General features: G+C 31.5%; 1 protein-coding gene across 10 annotated transcripts in view; it reads left to right on the forward strand.

The window, feature by feature from the left end:
- Positions 1-25,615, forward strand: part of LOC117123299 (dystrophin-like) — a 271,629-nt gene that overhangs the window by 187,901 nt on the left and 58,113 nt on the right. For all 10 annotated transcript variants that reach the window (XM_033269187.1, XM_033269186.1, XM_033269185.1 and 7 more), the window contains 2 exons: positions 550-704; positions 6,863-7,052. In XM_033269187.1, the coding sequence (XP_033125078.1) occupies positions 550-704; positions 6,863-7,052 (345 nt within the window). The remainder of the gene's footprint in view (positions 1-549; positions 705-6,862; positions 7,053-25,615) is intronic.

Below are 25,615 nucleotides of genomic sequence, written 5' to 3' on the forward strand. Positions count from 1 at the left end.
GTCTCTAATTAGAATCCTCTAATGAAATGTCAGATTGTTTTATTCCAAGTAATAACTGCATTAAAATATATACACTTTTTTTGTATTAAGGTTTTTATTATTATTTTTTTTTTTTAGCTGTCATTCTCTGGAATTTTATTATTTAGAATAGAATCTTACTGTTGATATTTTTTATTGTTTTTGTGTATCGGAGGAAATCAAATTTCAATTTTACTTGTTGTATTAATGACAATAAAATTACTTTGTTAAGCTGCCTGCCTTGTAATCCTAAGGTCTTGGATTCAGATCCTACATTTTAAAAGAATTTTACTATCTAATAAATTTAATCCTTAAAATTCATAATCAGATATAGATTAAAAACACCTTTACCATGTTTATTTTTTCATAAATTGTCTAGTTGGGTAACAAATAATTTAATGTAATTGTAAATAATTATAATTAACAATCAAGTTCTTTTCATTTAAAAAATGTGTAGATATTTGACAAAAAAAAAATCATAATTGTATATATTTAAGTAATTTGAAAATCTGTTTTCTACTGATTAATTAGGTTTTCCTGGAAGAGGTAGAGCAGTGGAAAGCATGCATTGATGCGGTTAACGAGTCTGGCGACAAGTTGATAGCGGACTACAGTGTTGATGACACGCGTCGTATCACACAAATCCTGAAGCACGTAAACGAACGATGGCATAGTACATGCGATAGGTAAGTATGCAATTTCCCAAAATCCATCCATCCCACCACAATTACAAATCTACATTTCGATTGATTAATTTTTGATAAAAGGCAGATACAGGCCTGCGATTTAAGTGTGCATTGACGGTGGCTCATAAGATCAAGAACATCTAGATTAAATACCTTAAGTGAAGGTGAGCTATTGATTTTAAGATGCATAAATTAGCACAGATACGTATAACTGGAGAGGGTTATTGACCTCGGAAAATTAATACTAAAATATTGGTCGATGACAATACTTCTTTGAAATATACCCGCACTTTCAAAGTACTCGCTTGATAAATATGCATTGGAATTTCTCTTTTTTTTTTTTGTTCATTTATTCTTATTATTTAATATTATTAAATATTTACAATGTGTCTGAATTACTTTCTCTTATTTGAAATTCTATTACTTTAAAAAACAATTACCTTTACTACTTTACTTAACAATTTATTAATGAAACAACATTTTTAATAAGAATTCTTTTATTTACATTTTAATTCTGTGCATTTCTTTATGAATTGCTATAAAAACCATAATATTATGACAAGGTTGTTTAAGTTACAATTCATCTGAGGCTATATACATTTGATGTTCACAACAAAAAATGCAATAAATTTGGATTCTACTTTATAAATATTTCCTTGAAGGAATTATTTTGGATATTGTAGATCTTGTCATCACATTTGGAACATGATACTACTCTTCTAACTGAATACAATATCATTAAAACTCTAAAGTCTGCTCATTGCTGGGCTTTCTTTTATTCTGCTCCTTGCATTTGGAACAAATTGCCAATTAATATCTGAGAATGTGACTTTTTATAAACATTAAAAAAAAAAACAATTGAAAACTTTACCTATATTAGATAACCATTGTAAAACATATATAACAAAAGTAATGACTGAAAGAACTGAACTAATGAAAAACATTACCACCAATATTTAATTTTTATGTTATTTACTGTACTTATAAACTTATATTTTTTGTCATTTTTATTTATTTATTTACTTTATATTCTTTAATTGAAATCTCTATTTTTTTTATTCCTTAATTACTACAGAATAATGAGAGTAACATTTCTTTTGCTTGTCCTGTATTTTTTCTTTACTCATTTTTCTTTTCAATAATTAATTTTTATATATTGTCAGTTGTTGTTTTGTAACTGTTGTAGGAGTCGAACCTCTCCTGCGCAAGAGTGTTCCTCTGTTATAAAAGAGAAAACCAATAAATCTTATCTTACCACAGTTAAGTAATGCCTCATGCTTGCTGGGACTGTTTAATTGTATTTTTTTTTTCTTCTTCTTCAGCTTTAAAATCTTGATGTAGTAGTGTTATATAAATACACAGTATGTATGTATGTTTCATAGCCAAAATAAATTGTTGAAATGTAGGACACGTTTATGGTACCAACGTTGACACGGTTTTTGTATCTTTGAACTGTTCGTATGACTGCGTGAAGTAAACCCATTCTATTTATAGTGTCTTTCACATTCTGTGTTATTTTAAGGATAGGTAGTGATTAATCTATCCAACAAGCCTGATTAGGAGAACTGATTAAGACAAATATATCAAAACACATAGAGAAAGAACATCTACCTTTGTGGAAATCCAGATACTTTATATTATGAGAATTGGCATATACTTTTAGACATGATACAAAACAGTGATAAAATTGTGAACTTCATAGGGTCATGGGAAAGACATGTGGACTACTAAAGAGAAAATTTATTAGAAGAATATATGTGACAACCAATTACGTAATAAAATAAACAATCTGAAACAAAATATAAACAATCACAAATATGAATCTCTTGCTTGCTGAAAGGATGGAATGGAAAAGTGTATTTAGACAACAAATTAATTGATAAAATCAAACTATCTAAAACCATTATAAGTAATCAAATAAAGAGCATCTAATTTGTGAATTCCATTTACAAGGAGGAGTTCCTGTGCCATTCCACTTCTCCAAGAACTCGGTATTCCTTGGTTAGATAAACAGGTCATTGTTATAGATTAACCTTTCAGTTAGGTTACTATGGAAAACAGGTAACTTATAAAAGTTGGACAAAGTATTCAGGATTGTGATCCAGGTGCAATTTCATGTTTGTGGTCTAAGTGTGTGATCCTAAGTGTTTAGGTGCATAATCCAGGTGTATATTCTAATTTTTTTTATTTCCTTCTATATTAGTTATGTCCATTCAAATTCTGGTTTCTGGAGGAAGAATTATATCCCATTTGCATTTCAGGGGCAGATTTAGGGGGAAAGATTTGGAACGTAAAAAAAAGAAGGGAAAAAAAATAAAGAAAGAAAGAAAAAGAAAAAATTGATCACCCAAAATGCCATAGAAGTTATTTTCAAACAAAAATTGTGTGGGGGGCATACCCCCGGACCCCTAGGATGGTGTTCTCTCTATCGGCCTCACTTTCGGACATCTGTGGATCTGCCCCTGCATTGACCCTTGGTTTATATCACAATGTGGTCATTATTTGTCACTTTCTTTAACATGAAGACTTTTTGGTACTGCATTTCATCTTTAACCTTTTCAACATTTTACTGTATTTAAGTGATGGTAATTAATAGTGTCTGTATCAAAGTGGAAGTTATCCCAAGTGTGCTATTACTCACTGTACATGTAGTGTGAAATTATGCTGTCACTTTGCACATCAATAAAGCACTGTTTGTTTCTAGGCTCTGCTCACTTTGGAACCTCATAAAACATGGTTTTTCCCCTAGTCAGTAGTCTCATAGGTTCATCTATTTTAAATCACGGTTTTGGTTATTTATGAGCATTTATTCAGAGAATCCTGTGAACAGTAGTAAAGGTACATAAAGAATAAGGAATTGGGATAATAAAGGTGGTATTTTGGAGTTGTTTATGAAAGAAATTTCAATTGAGGGAAATCAAGGTATATAAGCCTATTTTTTTAAATATTCATCTAAAAACTTTTCCTCTGACTTTTCTTAGCAATACTGTACGTATCATTACTTTACATTCCAATGTCAGTTTAAAACATAACTAAACTGCATTTGTAACCCCTAAATATTTTCACAGATTATGACGTTTTAAATCATTTGATCACTTCTTACTTTAATACTAATTAAATTACTTTACTAATTAAAAATTTCATTATTATTATTATCATTTTATTTACTTTAACACAAATTCCAGCTTTCAGTTATAGACTGTATTTAATTTGAAACATTGTAGGGAATTATCTCTCTGTATCCCAATTCACAACCAGAGGGACACCATACTGGAAACAAATCTTCAGACTTATTAGCAGGATATCCTTAGTGTGATTTAACACTAAAAATGCTCCTATCTTATCCTAGCACTCACTATATAGCAATAGCAATACATGATCATTTCTTTCTATACACCATTTTACTTGGTGTATTTTGAAACAGCACCACTAATGTTTTGCAGCTTTTGAGTGGGGGGGGGGATGTGAGGACATCTAGCCAGAGCACCATTTTGTTCGCAATTTCTGTTTTCCAAACACATCTTCTTTTGAGTACTTCTATTTCCTTCAAATACTTGTGTGCTCTGTAAGACGGCACCACAGTTTATGTCATCGATGCAAAGGTGTAGTGTCATCAAATAAATAGATAAATACACTGCAGGTTTAATGCGCCCTCTTCTCCCCCCTCCCCTATTTCCCTTTTTTCCCCTTTTTTTTTTGCCATTTTGTTTTCAAAGACTAGGCTAACTCACTACAACATGAAGGTCATTCACCTGTCTCACCTCAGATAAAACACTGGTCGAAATGCCTAGGCCTCTGTTGTTCCTCGGTGGTAGTTGCCATGATCATTTCTTTCTATAAACCATTTTATTGGGTGTATTTTGAAACTGCGCCACCAATGTCTCGAAACTCACTACAACAAGAAAGTCGTTCACCGGTCACAGTACAGATAAAACACTGGTCAAAATGCCTAGGCCTATGGTTGTTCCCCAGTGGTAGTTGCCAGGTTCTTTGGAAATTTCATTGCAAATTTAGCGAAAATGGTGAATAGCAACTTAAAAATGTAGTTTTTTTTTTATTATTGTTTATAGCTCAATATCTTCAAAATACTGAAATAACTAAATTCTTGATTGTGAAGTCACAACCAGCCATATCAAATAAACTTCTCTGCCATGAACTTTGAACCCTGTGGAATGGTAGCGCACTATGTAAACCATGTTTTATTTATTGCTGTCACTTTACTGGTAACTAACAGAATTATTAATGGTTGGTAAGGGATTCATCTTTGCTCTTGGTGCATCTAAATTTTGATGTTGAGATTTTTGTATCTGCTGACCTGGTGGCATGATGGAACTTTACAAATTACATCCATTACTAAAGTTTGGGAAATACAGTTACTGTAAATTTGGTCAAATAGAGGGATTTTTAACACACTGCCAAGAGGTTTCTGTTCAAGGTGGAAATTGGGTCTACTTATACAAAATAGAGAGAAGATACCAATTCCAAAACATGATACATTTGTACAAAATTCAGTGTTTTGTTGGTTTTTTTTTTCATTTTTCGCGCATTCACATTGATTTCAGGCTCAAAATGTTCTTATTTTCTTCCTGTTTTGCACATTACACTATTATTATTGTACAGCATTATTCCTGTGCTGTATTATAGAGGGTATTGCATAGTCCCACCTACTGTATATAACGTACAGATAAGATTTGTTGGTTTCTCTACTAAAAAAAAAAGAATAAAAACCTTTTTGACATTTTACCTGTTTCAATTTTTTTTAAGCAATTTCAGTCTTGCGGTAAATCTGTAAAGAGTCACCTTAGACTATCAAAATAGATCACATTTTCCAATCACACAGATTAGTAAACCCTAGAATTTGTGCATATTCAGTTTTTAATCGCTATATGAGCAATTCAGTGTTTTAATTGCATTGCTTTAAAGGTCATTCTAGATATACAATGGCTGTGTGTATCTGCCTGCTATTGTATTAGAATTGTTTATTATGATTTGTTGTTAAGCTCTGTCAACTGTATCAACTTTGACAAATAACTGTCATTTGCATATTATGAGCGTGATCTGACATCATGCCCATATATGGCCAAACACAGATATTTGTCACAGAAAATTTGATAATTGTGTTACCTCTTCAGTAAAATGTTACTATTCTTCCAATGGGCCCAGTACAGTACGCATACATCATTAAAATCCCATGAATATGGTAACAAAACAAAATATCAAAAAGCATAAAAAAAAATAGAAGAATGATGAAAAAGAATTAGGCCCTATAAAAAATATTATTAGTTTATCACCCTATCAAGGCTGGAAAAGTGATGAGGGTGGAAGCTTTTTTTTTTTTTTTTTTTTTTGCAGTCAGGCTCCGGAGGGGAAAAAATTTTTTGATATGTTGATAAAACTGATCAGAAAAAACTTGTTTGATGAAAAACTGGGGAACGGTGAATGAGATACAGATTTTTTAATATTTAAAAACTGGGGGAATAAGGTGTAAACATTTTCTGTCTTAGAAAAATCAGTTCTACAACATATCAACATTTTTTTTCCTTCGAAGCCTCACTTATCAAATATTACCCTTGGGTTGTTTGCTGGTGCATTGATATTCAAATTAACACATGATTGTGATAATACAAACAATATCTACTAACTGTTTAATAAATAAAAATAAAAGAGTAATTTAAAAAATAATAGTAAAATTCCCCAAAAACAAAACAAAAAATCATTTTTTCCCCTAGTACCATAGAAGGCATATGTGTGATAAACTATTTTTTTTTATTGGGCCTATCTACCTCTAAATAATTGAGGGCCTATTCAAGATAATACTGTATGCCACTTTATGCAAATTAATTAAATGGACAGTCTATATTCATCTTGTTTCTGTTCTTTAATTGATGTGAGTTTGTCTAATTACATTTGTGCACTAGTGTATTCCTTCAATACTTAATATTGATGAAGTAAACATCCAGAGATCTCCATTATATGATTGCCTATAATGTAGTGTGTAGGCTCATATAATGCTAATTGACTGTGAAGCAAGATTGTGGTGTTGAAAGTAGGAATTCTCTTGGTGTTGATTGAATTGTGTAAACAGAATACCTATATTGTTAGCAATATCATTATAACCTTTTCGGTTTTCCTTTCATCTTTTCCCTGCTAATATACAGGTCTAAGCTGAGAATCAATCAAATTGAAGAGGCTCTGAGGTCCTTACAAGACTATGATGGACAAGCAGATGACTTCATGCTCTGGGTTGCTACCATGGAAACGAGACTGGGCTCCATGGATACAGAAACTCTCCTAGAAGGTTCCTTAGAAGATAAGCACGATGTAAAAGAGCTACTGGAACAACATAGAGTGAGTCACTGTCATTCAACATATTGTTATTCGAATAATGTATTGTTCTTTAATGGAAGTAATTTATTTATATACAAAGTGAAAGTTATTATAAGGGAAGTTAAAGGGGTCAAGTAATGCTTCTAGCAAGTCTAGTTATACTTGAAGTATTTACAGGAACCTTCTTAATTGTACAACATGTATTGTGTCTATTTTGGTTTCTTTGTTGTGGCTGGAGAGCTCCCTGGCAAATGGGCCATGCCCCCTTTTGAGCAACTTGAAATTCTAAGGAGTAAAGGCAGTTAGTTTTTCATGTATGTTATTGAACTATGTTATAATAATAATAAAAATGATATTTCAGTGTTTATATAGCGCTGTAGTAGAGTGACACAACTATGTCTCAGAGCGCTTCTCCACATTTATTACGTCAGCTATTTGCATGATACCTATGGAGGAAGTATAAATACCCACTTACCCACTCCAGGTTGAAGAGATCACGTGGATAAAGTGCCTTTGTGAGGGACACAAGCAACTTGCACAGCAAGGGTTTCAAACCCCCGAATTTAAAGTCTTAACCACAGTCTTTCCCCCAACAGCTTTTGCACCAACAGCTTTTGCAGCAACAGCTTCCATAGATGTTGCCTAGACTTGTCTGTGATTGAAATACATGTTATTATGCTATTCTGCTACCACTCCCTGGAATTAATTTTTGATACTCGTCATTTCAAGATCTAAGTTTAAAGATGTAATATAATTTGTCCATCTAGTAGGTAAAGTGCATAGAGACCAAATTTATGTGCTCTAAAAATGACATAAATTACAATTTCATGTAGTTCACAACTTTTTTTTTTTTTAAATATTTAGCAACTGACAAAAACATTTTTAGGTTCACTTGAAAGCTCATGCTGTATAAATATTTGTATTGGTGAAACTATATTTGTTTATTTAAATAGGAAGCCAAAATTTGTTCTTTGTAGGTTGAGCACTTGAAGACAAAGATTAACAAAATCAAACTTCCAACCTTTTAGTAGAAATGTTTTCCTCCCATTAATCACAAATTATTTTTTGTTGCCAACATGTTTCAATGGTTATACCTCGGTGGTAACAATTCATTACTTGTAAGAAAGCGGTCATTGAAGTTGCTGTAGGAATGGAAAATTGTTCAATTTGAAGAATTATAGTGTGTGCAAGATCTTAATTTTGTAGAAGTAAAGTTTAAAAATCAAAGTTCACATATCCATAACAATCATTTTTCACTTGAATTGTTGTCAAAATCAGTGATGCCTGTCAGGTCGTGTTGTCTAGTGTCCGTCAGTGACATACCTGTAGTTGGTTTAACACTGAATAGTTCAGACAGTGAGTGAAATTTGCATGCAGAATACATTCCAGCCTTAGGAGTATAGTACTTGGTATCTAGTTAGTTGCAATGCCAATGTGTAGATAATACTACTAGCCCTAAGGGAGCCCAGTTCAATTTGTGGGTTAATTATGTCAAGTGCATATATCATTGTTATTATTTTATGGCATCGTTTGCTTCTGTGCATTAGAACAAGGTTTTCACAGATGCGGATCCACGCAAATTATTCCTATTTCTATTCTACAGAATGTTTTCAAATAACTCGCAGATTTACAGATCATTTTTGAAGTAATCATAATTGGAATGTGGTTAAAATCTGGCAGTCTTGCCATTGATAGCATTTACACATGGTAGTAATCATCTAATAATCAGGCAACCAATGTTACCCTTGACCTTACAACCTTTAGCCTCTTTCAACAACTTTATTTTATATATAATTATCTCATATTTTTTTCTTTGTATAAAAGAATTAAGTTGTATACCATGTAAAGGGAAACCAGTAACAACGACCCTTGACCTTTCCTCTTAATTCATCAGGATCTAGGCATGCACTGAGCCTTCTTGCTGATAGCCATACTCACAGTAGAGTCAATTAAAATTGTGGTATAGTAACAGCTCTTTTTAGGCCTTGAGCTAAGTTCTATGGAATGTTATTACCTAATTATAATTAGAGGGCCCACTCTAGTTCTCTGTTGATGGATTAATACCTCCTTGGTAGTAGGTTATTACCACCTTGCAAGCCATTGAGCACTGCTCACAAGTTTAAGTCCGAGGTAACCTGGTGTGAAACACATCTGCTTCTTTACTTTGAAAAATTCAAACCGACATTAGAGGATTGGTGCAGGCTGTTTTTGGCCCCATGCACACACTGTAAAGAGGATTTTCAAGTATATTTTTTCTTGGTTTGAGGTGTATACTTTCCCAACTTGGATATAATACTCCGACTTTACTTGCTCTTGAATGATACATAGTTTATGATGGACTGGGACTGGGAGGATTTGTACGACACATGGGTAAGTATTTATTAAGTCTTCCCCTTTAATTGGCGAGGGTTTCTTATCTGCGACTCAACTTGCACTGAAGTAACACTCCTTATAAGCCTACTTACCTAGGTAATTATATTCCTCCATGCCTTTTTATCTCTTATGTACTATGCTATGGAGGTATGATCTACCTTCAAATGACAAATAATATTTTTCTAACAGAAAGCTATACAAATTCTCCAATTTATTTAGTCATGCACCAACTTGTTACATCATAGTTAATTCTCAGGAACATAAAAAAACTCATTTGAGCAAAATTGAACAACTGTTACGTACTGGTTATAAACATTTGAAGTATCTGAGCGATTGTATAGCAAGTTATATGTAAACAGTAAGATTTCTGTCACTGTTTTGTTTTGCTACTATATTGGCTGTTACGCATGACATAATCTTTGCATGGAAAAATCTAGCATAGTCTCCTGAAAATATAATCCTCTTAATATTTAATTGTTTTTTTTTAGAGTAACAATTAGGTAACTTTTTATACACATAACTGCTTTATTTCCATCATAAATATTACCTTTTATGTGGCACACTTTCGGTATGCCTCACGAAGCAATGTGTACACGCGGCCTATCCATGGCAGATTGTTGTTTTTGCAAATTAAAAAAATACTATTGCTAGACATCGTATTACATTCACATTTGGCAAATAAACTCATGATAGTCTTTAGATACATAGGCCTAGTTCAGACTAGGTGGATAAACCCGGCTCAACTCACCGGGTTTATCCACCTGCCAGTCTGAACTAGGTGGCTTATCTCAAGCCGGGCTGTGCTCCTATATTAACTAGGCCTATCGTTGCAGAGGGGTCTTGCATTGACTTCGGGTAACAAAATAAACAATCATCATTCAATTACTTACGCTGTGAGCGAGCGTGTGTTTCACGAGCAATGTTTTGAAATGTTTGCTGGTTATGGTTCTCATTATTTTGAAAATTCTCGCGCCTGGCTAATCCCGCTAGTTTGAACACCTGTGAATGTTAAGCCGGGCTTAGAGTTGAGCCGGGCTTAACTCAAGCCTGGCTTATCTCCAAGTCTGAACGTAGCCAAAAAACTAATTTATGAAAGTAACAAATTAAAAACTAATGATAATCACAAATTTTACTGTAAATTGTAGAAGCTGAAAATATTGATATATATGGCGACCGATTTCAGAAATTTTAAAATGGTAAACAAATTCGACCCCTGAGTGACCTGATTGACCTGAAAAAGAAACGTCACAACCAATCAAAAGGCATTGTTTATGAATTAATTTATAAAGCCTTTTGTTGACAATGTAACACACTCTGTTGCGATTCATTGACACAAGTAATAGTGAGTGATGTCACGCATCGTAGCTTGCTTATCATAGTCCTCTTCTTTTTTTTTTCTTTTTTCTCAATGATCTTTTATGGCTAATTGTGTATTTATATTAAATATGATTTGACTTGTGACTGATAATTTACTTGGAAGTCCAGTTAATAGCAAGCTCATAATTCTTATGGTTTATTCATTCATTCATCATACCATCATAACTTTTTTACTGATGTCCTCTCATATTTTTACATTTTATTATGTGTACTTCCCACTAAAACCTTGTAAAGCCTATTCAATTAAAATGTTGGGCTTTTAAGCTTATTTTTTCAGTTCCATAATTACCAAAACCACAAAGCAATGTTGGGAATCCACAAAAATGTTTTCCAGAAATTTGCTTAAAAGGATTATTTCTTTAAGGACCATAACTTTTGTAATGGTTGCATTTTATGTCTCAACCATGACAAATTCAGTTGTCTTATAATACAATATAGACCTAATTGTTGCAGGGTACTATGCCAGTAGCTCATCAATGAATTCTAAATAGATAGGACCTCCAGTTAGGGAATTTTACAGATGGAAGATCCAGGCCCTTCCATGGTTTGGTCTGAAGTATGAAATTGTAAGTCTGCGGCACTTCTAGATTTTTTATGTTCAACAATAATTAAGCGGGAGCCAGCCCCTCGAAACACTGCTTTATTTGTCACTGTTGTTGGTTGGTATATTCTTTGAAAGCGACTCAGTTTGATGTTGGAGGCCCCAGCCAACATGACAATGTGCTTATTTTAATTGATGATACCATCAAGAGAGTGTGCTTATTTTAATTGATGATACCATCAAGAGAGTTGACCTAAACTGCTTGTGAAATTCATGTTTCAAATTAGTTAGGATGTTAGTAACCATGAATTATTCCACCATTTAGTAGTAACCAAATTGAGTTAGTAATTTATATGTTCGATGAAAATCTCTAGTGAAATGCCGTTGGTTACATGATATATAGTGCTTCTAATTTGCTTTTGATGAACCCTACGTAAGTTAACTTCTTGAGTTTCAATATACAGTAATTCTGGGGGCAACCAATTCATGCAAATGGTTGAATTTCTTTTCATCTTTTGATGTACAGCACCATTAAAACGATGCTGTGTATGTATGCATAGTAACACCATGGTATTGGTAGGGAAATCAAACAAACTAGTGAGTACTCAAATTTAACTCAACACTAAAAATTTATCTCCATTTGTCTTCCACTTTTCTTACAGAGGTTATCTTATTTTACTTTTCAACATTTTTATATAATTTACCTTGATTTACCTTGATCTAGAGATGTTTGAGGCTATGCGTGTGTGTCCCTCCATGGATTTACGGTAGTTAAATACTCATAAGGAAAGAACTTCAATTGTTGTTCAGACCAATGTGTATTCAAACCTGTCCATTTTACCTGTTGTCTATCTTAGACAACAGGTAAGAATATTATTACTTTTTAATACAATCTCTACTCATCATAATAATGAATTAAGGAAATGACATTTTCTTAGTCTGGCCCAAGGCTGGCTTATCTCTGGCTGGCTGACATTTTGAAATGGGTTATAGGCTACCTGTACATAGTTATATATTCAGCTTACTGTATTTTTAGCTGGGTGCATACACACCAGTGGCCGATCCAGGAATTTGAAATAGAGGGGGCCCAGAGAGGGACTTTGACAGATGGAGGATCTATACCACCTCAGCCCCACCATGGTTTTGGCTGAGGTAAGAGAATTTACGATTTTGGCTCCTCTAGATGACCGAAAATAATTTTCTTTTTTTCTCAAATTTTTTAAAATTTAAAAAAATTTAGGGGGCCTCCTCCTTAATCCACCACTGCACGTCTTTCATAATTGTATCAGGCCCAAGTTATAGGGCAGATATTGCATGACAGGAAGGATTAATGTAAACAAACTATTCCTAGCCAAATATTATTTAAATTCTTTCAAGATTCTGCTATAGTTTAATCAAAATATATGATTACATAGATAGCAAGCACCAAATGTTTAATGTACAAAAATCAGTAAGATGCTTCAAAAAGTTGCAAAACAACCGGATGCTTAGCAGTTCTAATGTTGTCAAAGATTTTCCTTCATTGATACACATAAAGTTTGAGAGTGTGTGTGTGTTTGTTTGTTTGTTTGTTTATTGTTTTTTTTTTCACACAATTAAAATGAGTTATACATTATAATGGGAAAATAATGTAAGGTATTGTTATTATCTTAAGTAATAGACAGAATAATCATTAACAAAGGTAAAATATTGGTGTGAAAGGAAGTGTAAGGATTGGTGTGTACAATCAAGAATTTGAAAATCAAAACTAATTAAATTCGGGTTCCACTATAAAAATTACAGTATATCTTGTAAATGTACACTCTTATCACATCTTGTTCTATTTCTTAGTCTTGTTTACAATAGTTGAGTATATCTTGAATTATGGTAATGGTAGAATCATGATAGATTATTTGTAGAGTTCCATGTACAATAAAATTATCACAAGACGCTGACAGTATTTAGACCACAAATCATGTTGGGAAAAAAAAAATTAATAAAATAAAAATATACACAACCAAGCCATTCAAGTAATGAAGTCAGACGGCTGCCAAAAATGGCATTAAACAGGAAAGGAAAAATGTTCACTCCTGATGTTGAGAAAGCATCGCTACCACAAGTTATATGATATTCTCAATTTTCTTGTTACTTTCGATAAGGAAAATCCTCAGTGAATATATCTTTAAATCGTATTTATTTATTTATTTATTTTAATAATGAAGTAATCAGGTTCCGATTAGAAGTGAAATTATTTTATTTCTTCAATTTTTTTTTTTTATTATGAAATTCCCGAGATTACTATTTGATTGGTGTCAGGTGTTGTAAGGCGCATCAGTATACCAGCCTTTTCTCCTATTGCCCTGTATCTTGATTCATTAAAATGCTTGCTTAATACTTCATAGAAATTTAAGCTTAGAGATGATAAGAATTTGACTAATGAGTAAAGACTTGGAAAAGATTGGCTTGGCTTGGAGAATTCCTCATAAATATCATTCCTTGGTACCTGCAGTTAACTGAGATTTTATCCAGTCCAGCAATGTTGCCCTTGTTAACAGAAATTGTACACCTATGAATCATAAGAATTTATCACAGATTTTTTTTTTTTTTTTTTTTTTTTTTTTAAATGTGTCTTTCAAATTTGAAATGCGTCTTTCAAATCTCCCTCTGTTATAGGGATGTTACCCTTGTATATAGAGGGCGACATTGATGTTTTCCCTGTCTACCACTGTTAACCAAACTAATGAACTCCTTGATGAACTTTATAGAAATTGTTGCTTTTAATAAGTACATTGCTATCTGTTCTGTTATCATACAATTTTAATTATTGATAATTATACTTTTTATTAGTATATATGAAATAATTTTAAAATGTATCTGGTTTCTTTCTGCTGGCCAAATAAAATAAATTATCAAATGTCTATAATATAATCAATTTTTGTGACTTATGAACAGAATTCAATGTTTTATGGGTCAAACCTCTTATTATGTTGCACATTTTTAATGAGAGTTACATATCTGTTATGAAGAGAAAATTAATATTATTATAGTATAACATTTATATTTTTGTGATTTAAAATTTCAGTTAACATAGCCCAATAAAAAAATAATTATTAGGTTGGAAAAGCCAAATCACCCTTGGGTTGTTTGCTCAGCCTCAAATTGTTTTTATTTTGTACTTTTAAGCAATTTCAGCCTGAGTGTTCCTATAAAATGTGTTCTTATAAAAAAAAAAAGTGTACATGATTGGGATAATACAAACAATATCTACTAACTATTTACTAAAAAAACGAAAAAAAAAAAAACATTTCATTTTATTGGATTTTGAAATAATAGTTTCAATATTTAACAATTTAAGCACAATTATCAAAACTTTATTATAACAACATTTGATATTTATATGGAGGAAATGATAACTTCAATTTCAAAATGATTGAACATTCTAAACTGTCCAAAAACTCAAACAAAAGCTACCTGGAATTCATTATACTGCCCTCAATGTGTAACTTTAACAATCCAAAAGAGATTATTGACCTTAAACTAATGATGTCTAAAAATAGATTTAAGTCTTGTTTGAATTGAAATGATTGTTATTGCAGATGTGTGAAAAGTTGTTTATGCATCAGCCTCATTTGCATAACTGTTTTCCACTACCTACTAAATGCTAAATCTATCAAAAAAGACTGTTTATTCTTTGCTATCATTTGTATAACTGTTTTCCACTACTTCACTGAATGCTAAGTCTATCAATTTAGGCAATTACTGGTAATAATACCATTCCCATATTCATTCACCAAACTGGGAAAATAATTATATGGTATTAATCTAAATAAAATATATAAAATTTTAAAAATATATAATGCCTAAAATATTTTGTTTTTTTCAATAATGATATTTTTAGTAGAAATTCATTTTTAGCAGCATTCTACTTAGCAAAATCCAATATCTATGTCTCAATCAATTTGTTTGGTAGTAACTGAGGATTGCTTAGCATCTAGTTTTTTTTTTCCAGAGTGCAAAATGGGCTAGTGCAGTGGTGGGCACAAAAATTGGTCGTGTATTCATAATTATGGGTAGAAACGATGTGGAATAAATATAGCCTAATGCATACAATTGTTGACTCTGTGTTTCACGCCAATGCGATTCAATAATTACACAAATTCAGGAAATCCAATAACAATGTGATGTAAACCTCATTGTCCTGGGTATGTTGGGACAATTTGTGCACAACATGTAGGCCTATAGATTTATGGATCTAACCATACATAATCTTTATTTTCAGCAAGTATTCATAGAAATTACGGAAGATCCACTGAACTTCAGAACTCCACTCTAGAGCGTACCTTTAACGCCCTTAATAATAATAAGATATAGTTCATTCTTATATAGCGCATATTAAGCAAGTTCTTTAGATTTAACCTATAGAGTAAAACTTATTCATGTATGTTTTCCCATCATGTAACATTGTTGTGACACTGGGCCGTATATTATGAGAAAATGCCCTATAGCACTTCGAACAATAAAGGCAACTTGGTTGAAGTTAAATGCATGTATTAACCCAGATAAATCATGATCCCATCATTCAAGTCCAATTACCTTTCAAAGAAGAACCTTTCAACACTGGCAAGTTTAATGAAACGATTGAATAATGATACAGTAGGCCTACTTAAAATCTTGCTTTTCAGTTAAAGATTTGTCCATCATTATTCTGGAAATATAATGTACATTTATGCCAAATTAGATTTATATGTACAGTATAAGGCCCCATAAAAAAAATATTATTAGTTTATCACCCAATCAAAGAATAGAAATTGATGAGGAATTGATGAATTTTTTTTTTTTTTTGCTAATCCCCCCCCTCCCCATTCTTACATGTTAATCAATGGTCAGGGACACATATATAAAAAGTCATAAGAATGGCATCAAATTTATATTTAAAAATATTTTTTGTTGTTCCAGTAAACATATTTACAAGAAATATTGAGCTTTTCAATTGAAAAAAAGATTGAAAAATGACTGTTTGAAGTAAAAATATATGTTGATTGGAGAAAAAAAAAATCAGAATTTCCCCAAAAGTGATGAGGGAGGAGGTGATAAACTAATATTTTTTTTTTATGGGGCCTAATCAATAGTTCATCTTATGTATAAGCCCCAGTGGCGATCCAGAATTTGAAAAGGGAGTGCTAAAGGTGCTGAATACTAGTAGGTAGTATTCACCACATTAGATACTACAGTAATGTTAAATTTAAGGTTAAGGAGCAATTTATTATTTATCTATAAGTAAAGTATTAATTTTTGTTTCAACATTGTATTGCTTGCATAATATCAAAGTATGTTGACCTAGAAAAAGTAGTAAATAAATTGGCATGATAGATTTTTTGATTCGTCTATTGTACTTTATAAGCTCCAATATATTCTTTCAGTTGTTATTTAACTCAACTTTTGTCTAGTCCTTCAGTCTTAATAGATAGTCACTCTTGTCCACCCCTTGATCATCAGTGATCCAGGTGAAAAGCTTTTTAACACCCTTTCATTGAGCACATCTGATCACCTCCTTACCTGTTCAAGAATCTACACCAGATTTCTAATCATTTTTGTCCTGAGCATACCTTTTGTCCTTAGTTCTCTAGACTGTAATAATAGTGTTTTGTGCTATTGTTCTTACCTTTTACAGAAAACTTGCATTTTCTTCCTCTACCCTAGGGATTAGATAAGAATACACCAGAACCTTTATTGACATTGGTGTAAGGAACTCTGGTTTATTATACAGGAACAATTAGTTCTGCTGGTTAAAGTATACTGTAATAATATGTGTACACTGCTGCCTTCATTATTTTAGTTAACTTTAGGAACAATTTCACCAATATTGGGGGATCTGTGGTTATTTTTGTGCTACTACTGAAAGAGAAACCACTATCATTTTGCTCTGTAATCATGGATACAGGCTTGCTGAGTGATTTTTTGTCTACTTGTTTTGACTCTACTGTGTGGAAAATGGTAACTATAATATTTTTTAGGGTTTCTAGATCAAGACGTTGAGGTAGTGGATTGAAAAATTACTATTCCTTTCTAATATGTATTCTTCTTTTAGAATATGTGGCAAAGACGAGCTAAACCAGTCACTGGTTGCAAAAATCAATTTTTAGTTATTAATACAGGGTTAAACAGTAAAGTGAGAGGCTACAAAATGGTAAGCGAATCGTTTAAATCAGACATTTCCTTATGAAGTTACAAACATTTAAACATAGAGCTGTTAAAGGAAAATATATGAGAAATCAGCATTCAAAGTTTATGATTTCGGGCATTTCTCAGGCAAAGATTATCACCAAATTGTTAAAAATTGTTTTAACATTGAATATGGAGAAAATAACAGCATAGCATGGTGTATAGATATATAACGTTAGTTTAGTGCAATAAAAAAGATTTCAAAAATTTTGACATTCCAGCCATTTGCAACAAGTGACTGGTTTGGCTTGTCTTTGCGACATATATATTTTGTTTTTAACCTTAAAGATTTTTTAAATTATCAAGCTTAATTTAAAGTAACATAAAAGCATGAATATAGACATTAGTGTATAAAAAAATGTTTACACATAATTTTAACGGCGAAAATAGTAGAGGCACTTGCAGTAGGATATGTTATTGTTTTTATCATCATTATCTAGTATAAAAATAAGGTCCTGCTGAAGGGCAATTTTATAATTTTTAATCAAAAATTGTTTATTTTTTTAAATAGTTGACAGATTGATTATTCAGGGGTTTATTGTTTCCATTACAAACTGGCCTTCAGTTGTCAGTTCACATAATTTTAGAGAAAGTTTGTTTTCAACATAGAAGTTTGAACTAAGCATATAGCAGGACCATGCCATGATAAGAACCATAAAGATAAGATTGGAACTTATTGAAAAACAGTGTCCCATCTAAAACCTTGTTATAGTGGCTGCTAATTAGCAATTGACAAAGGACAGTAACACTTGTAATTAAGCTCGTTAGCATGTTGATTATGGCAATAAACATGACCTTGATTGTGAATTCTACTTTTTAGTTACACTGATCATATAGTTTAAAATATCCAGTTTTAAAAATTACCCTGCTAATAAAATGCCATAGAGATTAGGATATACCACTGATAGTATTATAGCCTACCAAGGTAGCTATAATCACAGATCCTATATGCGGATCTGTGCTATAATAATGTACTATGCTATATAAAATTAGCCTCATGTTCTTCAACATACCATATACATAGTATAGATAATTGCTTGTAAGTTTACATGGAGGATGTTGTCAGTTAATATAAATGCCTGATATGGTGACTCCAACAGAAACTATAATGCAGTATGTTTTTTTATAGCTGATATCTATAGTCAGTTATAATTATAGAATTGATATGAATATACATGCTAAATCGACTTCCATGATCACTGTTGTCAATATGCCTGTCCAACACATGTGTATTGTTGTAGAACTTAATTACTGAATTACAGTACTGAAGACAATTGGTGTTTGGTGTGTGGTGCATTTGCTGGTAATTTACTACTGAAGAAGTAGTGATGCTGAGGTACCATGTGTTGTTAGGTTTAGCATAATGTGTTATTGTACAGTGGTAGGTGGCAGCTCTTGAGGCAAAACTCTCAAAATGATTGTCATTATGATGTATTAAACATGACAAAATCATCTAGTCTTGTCCCAGGTGTCACATGACATAAAACTTCTTCAGCGTCACCTTGTGGGTGCAGCTATGAACCAGTTCGATTTCTGTTACATTGGAAGCCAGGAGTGAGAAGATTTTTGTGTGAAATGTTGTGGTATAAAATGTCAAAATTGACCACTATCAACGCGATCTTGGTGACCCAGGTTCGGTTTGCGTTCAGATATGAAGATGAATCGGCCCAGGTCTTGCATTGTGGGACCTGCGCCAACTTTAAAGTCGGACCAAATTTAGGTTGCCTTTGGGCGGGCTTGGAATTTATTGATCACGCTTCAAAAAAGGTGGCCCTGGGGTGTTCTGAGCCAATGTAACTCAAAAACTGTGATTAGGGACCTAGATACTTTAATATGAAAGTGCAATGTGTTTTGTTTTTTTTTTTTAATCATGGTTTCATGTTACCTTCTCTAGTTTTACATCTTTTATATTTTTTATATTAAAAAAACTTCAACTATTATGCAAGGTATTAAGCATAATCCCTTCTGCAGAAAGGTAAACCTTGAGATTTTTTTGGGTCTGACCTTTGAAATTGTAAAAGCATAACTTGGGGCAGTTTACCCACAAGCTTCATACATTGGTAATTGTGGACTGTAGGTGGTACGCTCCATCATCTCAGAGCCTAGTTGTGCATTAACCTATGATACAACCTTTCATAAATTGTTTTCACCTCATCTTCTTCAACATTCCTACCCAAATGTCATATTCACACAATTTGCGCCTTAAACTCTATTCTCATGATATAGGGTTTAAAATTGGAAAATCTGCAGTTTTTTTTATTATAATAGCTTTATATGTGATAAATAAAATGATATGGAGCTCTCGTATCTGAAGTGTCCAGTTCATTATTATCATTGTTGTTCAAATGCTGAAAAGTGCAGTTGTATGTTTTAATATACGTTTTCTTGGTTTAGTAAAAAAGAAAATTCCACCAAATACATTATTGCTTTTAATAATTATTTAAAGTTATTATTAAGTGAAGACAAAGTAAAAAAAAGAAAAAATATGTACTGTATGAATTCTTAAATAAAGCAAACCAGAGAAACTAGTTAAATTATTAGATTATAATAATTCAATATAATCATAGTATTTCTTCATTTAATTTAATAATGAACATAAATCTAGTGAAAGAAATAGACGATTTCAACACATGAAAATAGACAAAAATACATGGCAATCAAGGTTTAATAACTTCTTGACAAGTTCTATTGGCCAGCAATTAGTACTTCAGTCAGATTCAGCCAATCAACATCTTGTAGTAATTTCATGATGAATATTCAGCAGTTTCCTGCTGAATATTCATGACCTAGTGGAACTGATACTGAAGGTCAGATTGCTTGCTGAAGAATCTTGTCCAAGTGTTTTGAGTCCATTAAGTGGAATTCCTTTTTGGCATGGCATATGATCTTTACCAGTTATACAGACGTTTTTCGGGAAGCTCTAAGATGTACCTCTAATATCTGATGCCAGGCTAAGCTAGGCTGGGAAACTAAAAGGAAGGTTGCCTGCTGGGTACCGCCGAGTGTTTCTACCATGGATTTTAAACTTTGACTAGCCTGGAGTGAAGCTGTGAGAAGACAGCAGAGGAGTATGATTGAGATAAATCTTACTCTACAGAATCTACTTAAGACTTTTGAAGAAGTAAGTTTTGTGTTCAGGCAAGACAACATAATTATTTAAAGCTGCATGATTAATAAGTTTTTATACTTTGCGGTTATGATAAGAACCATCAGCTCTTCTGACGTAAAATCATTCTTTGGAAATTTTTGATAATAGTTATCTTCTCATGCATAAAAATTACAATAGATGATAAGGTTTTACTGAAATATCTTTTTTTATCGAATATGAATAAAAATGACAAATTGTGGTAAACCCAAGTATTTCAACCACATTGTTGGTGTCATTTGTGATTTTTACATGGAGTGAAGAAGACACTACAAATTAGGACTAGTTGATTTGTCAAGGAAGTAATTTTGGAAATGTTATCAATATACTTAGCAGTTAAATTCCTACTGAAGAGGTTTGAAAAAGTAAGATTTTCCAATTACTTTAATCTAAGTAGTTGTTAGTGAATTTTAAACTATATTATCAAAAAAGTTAGTAGGTGTATAGTAGAAGATAAATACAGGGCGAATCAGAAAATTATCCTTACTATAGTATACATCACATTTCTTTCTCCAACAATGGTTTAATATGATTATTGTTATATTACCGGTATATATAATATTATTTTAATATTAGTATTGATTATCGTTCCAAATAAAATAATGGAATTAGGAACCTGACAGAAGTTTGATGTGAGCTTAAAGATGTATTGTCCCTTGCTAATGTCAAAAAATCATGAAAAATTATTTTGAAATAAACTTGCTCATATCACAATAGCATACAAATTATTAACTTGTGCATAAAAATTAATGAATTAAAAAAAATTGTACCTTGATTTTTAAACCAAAAAATTATAATAAAAATAATAAAACACTTCCAGTGACTAGAAGTGTTTCTATCATTTTTCGCTGTAAACTGATGGGTAGACATTTTTTAAATACACCAATTTCTATGATGAAGTTGATAACTTTTATGTTACTTCAAAATGGGCAAGTTAATTTCAAAAAATATTTTTTATGATTTGTTTTGGTATTTAGCATGGGACAATACATCTTTAATCAAAATTTAAACCTTATTTTCAGAGTGATATCAAAATAATATTTTGAAAGTAATACTGTATTTGATAACAAGATATTTAACAAGACATAATTGTTAAATTATTAAAAGGAATACCATACCAGAATGACCAAGAAGAATAAGAGATGATTAAATAGAACTTCTTACCATCTGGTACTTGATGGCATATGTTCTCAAATTTAATCCAATCAAACTAGTGTGTATCATTTTGAGGATTTTTGACCAAAGAAGGCGAACTTCAGTGGTTAATCACCTCAGCAGAATCCACACTACTGTATCCCTCATAAAGCTGCGTCAAACACTATAATCAATTTGTGGGCCGAGAGGCAAGTTCAAGTAAATTGATTTGTTGTTCTGGTTTAGTACATGTGGCCGCTAATCATCAGAGAGGTTTAGGAATATTAATTAGACCATGGTTCAAATCTGTGAGACCCCATACATTAAATTAAAACATTAAAAGTATCAAGTATGTTATCAGAAGTACAGTGATGTCGAGAACAAAACAAATTGGTTTTGGGTGATGTACATAATATTTAATCTGATCTTGTCTGACAGTCAATTTAAGAGGCTATAAAAAGAATCGAGAATGATACTGTATAATATGTCTGTTAATTGGTGGGGAAAATATAAAATAAAGCTATTAAACATTTCAAATATTGAATATTATTCTGTAATACTCAATATATGAGTATTATTCTATAAAACCGGCAGTGGACCTATATTTATATAAGTTCATTTCTTTAATTAGCTTGTAATTGTTTCAGTTGAGTATATTAATTGGCCTTGGTCATGACTTTAAAAGTTTAATGTACCTTTGTAATTTTTGATAAATGTACAGGTTAATCTATCAACAATAAATTTCCTCAACAAAGTACATTAATTGCAACAAAATTGTGTTCAGTTTCAAATCACTTATTATAGTATTTAGCCTAGTTTTATCTGATAATAATTTTTGAAATGCTATTGCCTTAAACTCAAGTTACAGATTGTAAATATAATAACTATAAATTTTCCCCAAAACCTCTAAAAAATCTCCCAAGACAAGTAAATTTTTAGGAGATCATGATTAGTTGAAAAATGATGCCTCATAATTTCTGATATGCAACCAATAAATGCATACTCACGATTTATGTGAGCAGTCTAAGTGTTGGCATACCAACATCTGCCAAGATCATATGCGACCTCATTTTATAACAGTTTTAGCATTGGTTGTAATTAGCGACATTTCCCAAAAGATAGAAAAACAAGTGCACAAATGTTACTCTATGACGACCACACACCATCAAAACAGATTAAAAACAAAACAGTAGGCCTACATATTATACATTTCCTCTAATCCTTAAGAGCACATCAGTGAACTGTCTACCTAAAAAAGTTGTTGATGTTGTAATATAGTATTGTACTTTAATACTGATTCATAAAATTAGGGCCATAATTTACCAAGTTGAGTATAAATTTAATAAAGCCATTTTTAGCTTAAAAACAATCCCCAACTTATCAACAATAGTATCTAGTCAATTCCATTGGGATGTTCCCAGTATCTACATAATTCCCTGGGGCATGTTCACTGATTGACTAAGCATCTTTGAAAGATTTGGCAAAGGCTTTTGATGAGACAAAAGTTTAATATACTACAGGATTTTGACATCAATTTCTGAAATCCAACTGGCTCCAATGTAGGCCAGCAGAATGATTTAGAACAAATGAGAAAAATTGATTGAAATATCAGCTATTTAATTTCTAATTTGCATACTTTTATTTTATTAAATGATTGTTTTTTTCTACTTTTTAATCTTATAATTTTAAATTCTATTTTTTTTTTGTTTTGCAATAATGATTAAGTCTCATTTTTAAATTTCTTCTGTTTTTCTTCCTAAGTATTATAAATTTGTATTATATATTATATCTTCAATTTTAAATTGCTGTTTCTCTAACGATGGATTAACTAGCTTGTGAGCTACAGCGATTTTAATTGCTTTTGTTAGTTCTTGCCTCCTTAGATTTTCAGTTTTATTCTGTATTGTAAATTTTTATTTTACTCTATGCAAATTGTAATGTGATTTTTATAAAAGGCTAAATAAAGAATGAACCTATGAATGAATGTACATGATGAATTAGATTATAATAGTTATGAATATTCCCTGTGTATCAGTTCAGTTATTTGAGTCACATCATCGAAATATTTTACAAAACATAAAATTTGCACAAGGCTGGACAAACAAATAACAATAAATAAAAGTTTTCTTTAAAAAGTAAAACTTTAATATTTTTAATGGGGTCTTGCATACATAAAACCAATTATAAACATGAAATGTATACAGTAAAAATTCAAATATATTTAAAAAAAAAAATTAAAGTACAGTAAAAAGAGGCATTAAAACAATTTGTGTCAAGAAGTGAAGAAGTTTTTATGTCAAGAAATAAAAGGTAGATACTAAATAATCTGTAGGCCTATATTGTATAAGATCCTATGGCCAAAAACTCTTAGGATCAAATTTTATGTCAAATTTGAAGGTTGTATAATAGGCCTAAATGTTTTTACATTCTTAAATGCGTGGGATATACTGTACGTCAATAAAAGGAAGTTATTAAATTTATTTCTTAACTTTGTAAAGTGTTTATGTTGTAGATGAAATATTTATATCCGCCTTCTCGTTTGTCTGAAGACAATGGAATGTTGTTTTTTTTTTATAGTAGGTATAAACATTTTGAAAATTGGAGAAATGGTGCTCTATTCTATGGATTTAGCAATAACACAGGAACTGCTAATTGAAACTTAAAACTCCCTGTTTAAGACATAAATGAGTTTCAGTGACAAGCTTTCACATCATGTTGTTATTCATTTGGGACTTCAGATTCAATGACCCTGAATTTTGAATTAGAAAGAAGATTTATGTTTTCATATGTGCTAAAAAGTATTGAGAATACCCTTGAAAATGTAAGTTAACTATAGTAACAGATTGCTTGGTGGACAAGTCAAAGATCTCTTTCTCAATCAAGTGCATCCTAGAATTTGTAAATGATTGAGTGACATAGAATAATATGTAGGCAGCTTGGGCAGAAACATTTATCTAGGACCCCTTTGGTTACCAGCTTGATTCTTCATCTTAGACTTCTTTTATATCCTTAAAATACTTAAAAGTCTTACACAGAATGAATTTAAAATTAAAATTCCACATTTTTTTCATTAAAGAAAATTTTAGGCTTGTACTGTCTGTGTTAAAATCTGGAGAAATCCTTAAAATTAAAGCATTTATAGTAAGTTGCTTTTTTAAATTATCAAAAATGTTATGAACCTCTAAAATAGGAACATAATTCAGACTTTGTTAATTTACAGGTTGTTTTTTACACTGTAATTTTTTTATACAGAGTATACCAACAAATATAGAGATAAGCAAAGAAAATATGACCTTGGTTTTGCCTTCAAAGAAATTATAGGCTTGCTTTAAATTTTAATTTAAATAATAACTTAAATAACATTTAAAAATTGTATTTTTTTTAAAGTTCATATAAGCTCCACATAGCATTAAGTTGCCAAATACAGTACTTTTAATGAAGTGTAGAATGGTGTATAAAATACCTCCTTGGAATGATTTAAATTTGGAACTATAGGTTGCTGGGTACAACTACAGATGGCTGGCTTTAAAATCCCAGGGACATGTCAATGCTACACAAATTATGTAGAGAATATTTTGTGTATGTATGTCTTATGAAAAGAATTTACATATCATTGGCAATTGTGCCTAAATATATATAAAAAAAGAATGTTGTGATGATTTTATATCAGCATATTCTTCAGTAAATGAATAGCTCCAAGGATAAGTTACTAGTTTACTGGTACATGTGTAATTTAGGAGTGAATTTACTTTTCTTCAGCTAGTTTGAAGGTTATTTTAAAAGCATTAATGTGACAGGAGTCCTTGTGTAAAA

This window comes from Anneissia japonica, unplaced genomic scaffold (genome assembly GCF_011630105.1).
Source record: "Anneissia japonica isolate Jap-2015-1 unplaced genomic scaffold, ASM1163010v1 scaffold287741_len385558_cov193, whole genome shotgun sequence".
Lineage (NCBI taxonomy): Eukaryota > Metazoa > Echinodermata > Crinoidea > Comatulida > Comatulidae > Anneissia > Anneissia japonica.